General features: G+C 36.7%; 3 protein-coding genes across 3 annotated transcripts; 1 reads left to right on the top strand and 2 right to left on the bottom strand.

The window, feature by feature from the left end:
• Positions 1-576: 576 nt before the first annotated feature.
• On the top strand, positions 577-1,538 carry LOC117613669 (DNA repair protein XRCC3 homolog). The gene has a single exon (XM_034342256.1). The coding sequence runs from the start codon at positions 577-579 to the stop codon at positions 1,456-1,458; it is 882 nt and encodes a 293-aa protein (XP_034198147.1). The 3' UTR covers positions 1,459-1,538.
• Positions 1,539-1,938: 400 nt separating this feature from the next.
• LOC117613671 lies at positions 1,939-4,177 on the bottom strand. Its single transcript, XM_034342258.1, has 2 exons — positions 3,737-4,177; positions 1,939-3,618 (listed from the first exon to the last, which is right to left on the bottom strand). The coding sequence occupies exons 1-2, from the start codon at positions 4,175-4,177 to the stop codon at positions 1,939-1,941; spliced, it is 2,121 nt and encodes a 706-aa protein (XP_034198149.1).
• A 2,210-nt stretch (positions 4,178-6,387) lies between these two features.
• Positions 6,388-7,610, bottom strand: LOC117613670. Its single transcript, XM_034342257.1, has 4 exons — positions 7,555-7,610; positions 7,321-7,453; positions 7,002-7,159; positions 6,388-6,904 (listed from the first exon to the last, which is right to left on the bottom strand). The coding sequence occupies exons 2-4, from the start codon at positions 7,423-7,425 to the stop codon at positions 6,388-6,390; spliced, it is 780 nt and encodes a 259-aa protein (XP_034198148.1). The 5' UTR covers positions 7,426-7,453; positions 7,555-7,610.
• Positions 7,611-7,899: the final 289 nt, after the last annotated feature.

Below are 7,899 nucleotides of genomic sequence, written 5' to 3'. Positions count from 1 at the left end.
CTATGAGGTGGCGTATTTTTGTATTATGTAACGATAGGGTGGCCTGTTGTTGTATTATGTAAGTTTGGAAATAGGAATGTATGGAATGATGAAGCCTCATTTTGTAGGGAAATGGAACTATGAGGTGGCGTCTTTTGTATTATGTAACGATGGGGTGGCCTGTTGTTGTATTATGTAAGTTTGGAAATAGGATTTTATGGAATGATGAAGCCTCATTTTCTATTTCTGCGTATACAGTTTATCGGTCTCCAGTTCTGTGGCGATATAGCAGCAATAAATATACAATAAACATGCGGATAGTGGCAATATTATGTCAATATCAGTACAATAGAGTGGTGATAGAGTTACAATATGATCCTATTAGAGGACGTACTGCATCAGAATATGTTTTAAATTATATGGTCCAAAAATATACTAATAAATAAACAAAAAAGTAATTACAACCTGGAAAAAGGATGAATTAAACATCCCTTAAAAGACAGATGGCCTACAGTACAGACCTTCAAAATGAACTCTATATATATATAATGCATGCCTTGTAGCACCATCACATCCCCCCCCCTAAATGACACAAACATGACACCCCAAAACCTCATGCTCCTTCCTCTTTCAACCCCTAAATTATCCATTGGATGCCCAATACTAGATCACTGCTTGGGGGGTGGGATACCCTGCAACTCCATAACAGAATTAGTAGGGGAGAGTGGTTCGGGGAAGACGCAGCTTTGTCTCCAACTTACGGTACGAGCTCAGCTCCCACCCTCACATGGCGGACTAGGGGGCTCCTCCATCTACATATTCACAGAATTCAGCTTCCCATTTCGTCGATTGCAACAACTAGGCAACCTTTATCATGCATCATACCCCAACTTAATAAGGTTGGAGCCATTGGAAGACATATATGTTCATGGTGTTCATGATGCTCAAGAACTCATCCATGTCCTTGGAGACATAGAAGCATTTATTGCCATTGATCACACCCGCCTACCTGTGAAACTCATTGTCATTGATTCCATTGCTGCATTGTTCCGATCACAGTATCAGACAACACCGGCAGATTTGAAACGGCGGTCTGAAATGTTCTTCAACATATCTGGGACATTGAAGGGTTTAGCAAATAAGTATGGGTTGGCGGTGGTTGTCACCAACCAAGTGGTGGATTTTATTGGGCCACATCATGGAGTGAATGGGGTGAGGTTGGGAAACTTGGAGTCCCTGGACACATCAGGCAGACGGGTGAGTCCAGCTTTGGGACTGGCTTGGGCACATTGCATAAATTCAAGAGTGTTCTTGGCAAGACATGAGCAATCTATTGAGGTTGACATTCGTAATGCTCCTTCAACAAGTATATGTAGTCAAACACATAGGACATTTCACCTTGTATTTGCCCCACATCTGGCCTATGCATCGGCCGAATTTGTGATAAAAAAAGAAGGTATAGTCGGAGTATCACAGTAACTGTGTAATATAGGAATTCTAAGAACTTTAATGTTTTGGATCCATTTGGAATTACATTCCAGTCCCTTTAATTTCGCACTCAAATTATAATTGCAATCAGGAAGCAATACCAGTACAATAAAAGGTCAATATAATGGCAATCTGTCAGCAATACAGCATGCTGTAGCAATGCAACCCAAATCAGCATGCTGTAGCAATGCAACCCAAATAATGCAAATTTAAAAGAATTCCCATTCAACATAACACGAAACCCACCACAAATAAAAGTTGAGTTCACATGACCTACCAAAGCAACACAAATCTTATTGTCTAAGATACATTGCGCAATGGAATATTGTTTTTACAGGTGCTTTTATTGTGGCCTGCGGAACCGCACCTTGAGCACTTTCTTCTAATGCTGCCCTCTCCTTGCGAGGGAATTCTTAACTTCTTTCGTCTGCCTGGCATGACCCTTGCCATGGGAGGCAGCACAACTCGACTTCAAACATCTTCAGGAGTATCCCACATTCCGTGAGGTTGTACCGGGTAGATGCTATCCGAATAAGCATCCATCCAGGTTTTCCGAGTGTAATACCGAGAAGCCTTTGCATATACACTTACTTTCAAGAAGCTGCAAACTGCAACTACATGCTTGCAAGGTAGCTGCTCAAGCTGAAACTTTCTACAACTACAACTGTTGTTCGTCAAATCTACGAGGCCGTCCATATTACCGTCCAAAACATTATATTGTGCATTATTAACTTTAACCACATTCATCCTTGCAGCATCCTCCAACCTGTTCCTCAACTTCTTCTCTCCAAAATTGGGGCACAATGTTGTTGTGCAATTCAAAGCCAACTCACGACGTTCGGTGAACCATTTCACAAGGAGATTAACAATTTCCCCTATCAAATGAACCACTGGCAGCATTCTTGCAAACCTAAGGACTGAGTTGATTGACTCCGCAATATTTGTTGTCATTACATTGTAGCGGCGTCCATCCATGTGAGCTCTAGACCACTTATGTAACCCTGCCTCTTCAAGATATTGAGCAACATGTTCCTTTCGCTTGATCTTGCGAAAATGACAATCAAATTCAGCAATGGAATAAGATTTCGCAGCCTTCTCAAAGTGCATAAGTATGTGATCACGCTTTTTCAACTTGAAAGTGCGTTTCATGTTCCCCTTCATATGATAAAAGCATATGCCATGTTGTGCAGTTGGAAAAATTTTGTTCCACACATTCTCTATGCTAACATTGCGATCAGAAATAATAACAAGATTGGGACACTCACCAATGGCTTCATGAAGTTTAGTGAAAAACCAATGCCATGATGCATCCGTCTCCAAATCCCCGATCCCAAAAGCAAGAGGATATATATTTCGATTACCATCGAATGCATTTGCTACAAACATAACACCCTTGTACTTGGATTTTAAATGAGTGGCATCCACGGCTATAACTGGGCGCATGGAAGAACGGAACCCTCTAATACATGCGCCAACCGCCATAAATAAATACACAAAGTGATTGTTCTCATCAGTTCGGATGTCTGTTTTTGTGCCGGGATTCATACGCTCCAATTCATAGCAATAAGCTGGAAGGATATAATATGCCTCCTCCGCTGATCCTCTAATGGACAATAGAGCTAACTCCCTTGCTTTCCAAGCTTTCGAATAATGGATGGTGCAACCAAAGTTGTGTTTCACATCTCTCATAATGTCACTTGGTGTGTATATTGTCCGACAATCCTTCAACTTCCTTTTAAGTGAACTGGCTACAAGTGCTGCGGTTGCTTGACGATGCTTGTCACTTACAAACCTCAAATCACATTCATGGACAGTTGTACACCTCACAATCATGAAGCTGTATTCTCCAATTCTCGATGCTCGGACCCGCCATGGGCATGGACGTTGACAACAAACCACAAGCAACCTCTTAGTGCAAGAGAATTGCACCTTAAATTCAAAGTGGCCTCTTAATGCCGTCAACCGTAACTCCGTCAACAATGCTTTCTTACTAGAGAAAATTTGCCCAACTGTAATTTTCGGATTCCAATCGCTTCGTGAAAACCCGCTGTCCAAATATGCTTCTTCATCTTTTACACCGACTGCATTATACCGATTTTTTTTCACCCATTTGACTCCAATAATGTTGACGAGTGGGTTCAGATTCTCCTCCTAAACGCATTTTTGGCAACTGGGCAGCTGTGTTCAAGCACCCCAAATTAGGGGGGGCAGAGTACACTGACACTTCATTTCTTTCAGTACCATTATCACCACCATGCATCTCCTCCACCTCGCTAAAATCAATCATATCCATAAAATCTGTCCCTACTTCACCTCCCAAATCAGTGACATTTGTATTATTCCAAGTTACTTCATTGCTTTCAACAATGGCAACTGAAGAATGACCCATCCGACTACTATCTGTCGTGATATGCATACTATGAACTACATCATTTGTCAGTCCTTTATCTTCTATACTCACGAGTAAGGGAGCTAGTTTTGAAGGTGTTACCTCGGAATTGTACTTCATAAAAAAATTGACATCATCATCGTCCTCAATCTTTATGTGCTTCCACTCATTCGAGGCCACCAAAACTGAGAATTTTAAGCAAATCTTGTCTTCCCTGATGTTTGTATTACCAATCTGATGCACACGGTCCAACAGTTCAGCAAATTTGATGGTCCGTGGAACTATTAAGCCTTTTGAGTCACCCCCTTCGTATTTGCACATCTTCTTCGAGGTGACCCATTTTCCATTGTAGCACACGAGAATAACAATTGTCTCCATTTCTGACCATGACAAAACAACATTTCATTAACACAATAATATAACCACAATAAACATACAATAAAATGGCAACATAACCACAATATCACAGCAATAAAAAGCAATATAGAGGCACTATAATAGCAATATAACAGCAATACGACTGTAAAATAAGAGGAACACAACCACAGTACACTAGTAACACATCAGAATCACACTATACAGATCTACTACATCAAATGGAAAATCCCAAGTTTCAAGATTCACATATCCAGACCCATCTAAATGGAATTGGTACAAACCCAGATGAATGAGCATGAATATTCAACAAAACCTAACCCAAAGACATTAAAGCCAAAACGAATTTAACACAAACCCAAACAATCAAACTATAACTCATTTCACATAATCCCACTGATATTAACAAAATAACCATCAACACTACCTTTTCGGGGTCGGCAATCCACTAGAGCTTCAAGGTTGCAAGCAGCTATTCAGAAGACATAGCTAAAGGGAAGGGTTCGCGATTCCAAACAGAGACCAACAGATCGAATAGGGGAGAAAGAGATAACGAAGCTACAGAGAGCAACAGATCGAGTAGGGGAGAAAGAGATAACGAAGCTACAGAGATAAACGGATGCGCTATGAGAAAGAGAGCAAAGAGAGAGACAGAGAGTTGTGCTAGAGAGAGAGAGAGAGAGAAGATAGAGTGGTATTTTCAGTTACAATTATAAAAATTGTGGCATTTAGGGCTATTTCCCTTTATTTTATTTGCTCAAATGATTAGTGTATTTTTTTTTCTTAATCTGTGAATGTTTTGAATTAATTTTTGGTTCACCGATATCTTTCTGAGTTGAAAGAAAATAAAATTGTATTCCATTTGCTGTGTCAGTTTTCATTGTTACTAGCAGAAAAGCCCGCACGATGCTGCGGGTTTTGAAATTGCGTAGACAAAGTAAGATTGTTTATATATATAATGAGATTTAACTTATAGCATTATGTTTAACGAAGGGAGTATAAGTTGCAAAAAAATAAGTAATAACATATTTTACAGGCTACTTGTTATGTTAAAATAGTAGACTTGTTTGTATATACATTGACATGTTAATAGTGGGAAGTAGCCATCAAAATAGCAAAATTTGGATAGTTTTGAGTAGCATGCTGTTTAATTGGGGCAAGTTTTGTTTTGCAATTTCTTCATGATTTTTCTTCTCTTTGATGGAGGTCTTGACCTTGTTATAAAAAAGTGGGAAAATAGTAATGTTGATGAATGGGGAAAATTGAGTTAGGACATTAATCATAAACATTTAATTATGTATAAACAGGAATAATATAATTTGACAATTTAATAAGAAAGTTATAAATAGTTTTCCAATCTAGGAAATACAAAGTTACAAAATTAAGAGAACTAATGAGCAAGCTGTAGATGGTTTTCTAATTGAAGTAATACAAAGTAAACATATTTTAAATTTTGTGTTTATCTAAAGGAAAAGTTGGAGAGAGGCAAAATAATTATGGTTGAATAATTTGAAGAGAAATTGGAAAAAAGGGTGTAAATATAATGTTTAGGTTTTTAATTCTCTTATGTATTAGGAATATATGACTTTTTTGCTGTTCTTTAGAGCAAAAATTATTTAAGGGTTTGACATTTCTGTTAAAAAACGGGCAGAACCTACCTTGAAAAATGGACATTTTCCCAAAAAATTTACCTGTAAATATGACAATTTAATAGTATTTCCAAACATTCAGCATGCAAAAATTTGATTTATTGTTAATCTAATAGTGGTTAAATGGTTTTTTGACCTATATAATAAGTAGAGAGAATCTTATAATATATTAAAACAAAGCATCAATCAGAACATGACAGACGGTATGAATAATTGAATATTATGGATGTAATATGTATTTAAATGAGATGAGTGAATTAGAGAATACAAACTCTATTTTTGGGGTAGAAGTGCTGGTTGGCAAATTCTCCATGCTTGATTTTTTCTTTAAGCCAGTGATTGGTAAATCAGAATCTGATACAATTTCCTCCATGCTTTTTGTTGTGACCATTTTTTCAGATTCGGTTTCGGTTTGAACATGACTTAAAGAAATGCTAAATGAAAAAGAAAGAAATATATTGGTAAATGTTAGAATATGTGTAAATATTGATATAAAGGAGTTAATTATTATATCAATTCTAACCTTTTTGCTTTTTTTGATGGACGAAAGGTGAATAGAGCTCTTTTGACAGCGTCTCTGTATCTTTTTTTTGAAATTGGGGTAACTTCTGTTATAGAAGCATCAGCTGAGCTTGTGGAAGATGCACTTGGAATTTGCTTTGAGAGAAGTGGGGTAATGGGTGGAACCATTTGGGCGCCAATGTTTTCTGTATCATGTGCAGCCAAACTTTTGTAAGATGATTGCGGTGTTGGTTCAATAAGTGGCATTGTGTCATCGAAGATTGCTTGAATGAGTAGATCATTTCTGTTGAAATCACTTCTCATGCTTCCAAATTGAAGTTGGAAAATTTTAACTTGTCCTCTTGTTTGCAGAATCACATCTGGTAATTGTTGTTGGTCAGTAAAACCTCTTTGAACAACCAATTCATTGCAAGAAATTTTAAATAGTTGTTCTGCTGGTCTTCCAATTATGATGGCATTAGTTTCATCAGTTGAATCTTCAAGCACCAAGCTCACTTTGAACCTGTATGTAAAATATATGTAATGTTTTAATAATTTATAATAATTGTGTTTAAATTATGGAAAAATAAAATGAAACAAATTGTTGAGATTTGTATTACCAAGGGAGAGGAATTTGATTATTGTGTTTTGGGCACAAAAGTTCATCACGGTGGGCAGCAGTTCTAAGTTGTTTAAAGCAAGATGGACATGCTTTATACCACCAACCATTACGTGTGTCAAAACGCGTAATAGCTGCTCTGCATAAAATGGGAGTGTCCTAAAACATATTTTAAAAATATATATTAATATAGCAAAAAAAATTATAAAATATATAGTGATAAGAGAAGAATAAAGTGAAAATTAGTTTAAATAATCTGTGAAATTGTATGTTAAAATATGAATAATAAAGAGATCAAAGAAAGAAGTTAATGTATGTACCTTATGTGTCTCTGGATCAAGAACATTTAACTCTTGGACATATAGCTTTTTAGCAGCTTCTAAATGTTGAGGTGTCATTAGTTGAGTGGCGGAAGAAGGCATCATTTTAATGGCATGTGTGGAGTCATTAAAGCTGTGGTTATTGTTATTTTTATATAATAAAAAAGAGGTGTTAATTTAGGAAAATGGGGAAACAAAGGTATATGTTAGAATAAAAATGATAACAATTCATACATCGTTTTGTAGGCCGCCAATTCTTGTATATCTGGATTGATAAAAATTAATGTGGAGACACTATTGTTCAGAACAATTTTCCCTACATATTGATAAATAATAAATTAGATTTGTTTTTATTTGAAATGAAGTATAAAAAATAGGAAAAAGTGAAAATAAATTGGATACCTTGAAATTGTTTAACTTTCAGGCTTGTAAAAGCTGCAAATATTGGTGATGTCAATTGTTGTAAAGCTTGGGAATCAAAAGTTTTTGCAGTATTTCCCCACAGGGTTATTCTAACATCTTCTTTCCTGAATGATTAGATGTAGAGAAAAAAATATTTAGAAAGAGATATAATAGTAA

The sequence above is a fragment of the Prunus dulcis genome, unplaced genomic scaffold (assembly GCF_902201215.1).
Source record: "Prunus dulcis unplaced genomic scaffold, ALMONDv2, whole genome shotgun sequence".
Taxonomy (NCBI): Eukaryota; Viridiplantae; Streptophyta; class Magnoliopsida; order Rosales; family Rosaceae; genus Prunus; species Prunus dulcis.
The sequence above is the reverse complement of the archived record's forward strand: the minus strand, read 5'-3'. Positions and strand labels throughout refer to the sequence as shown.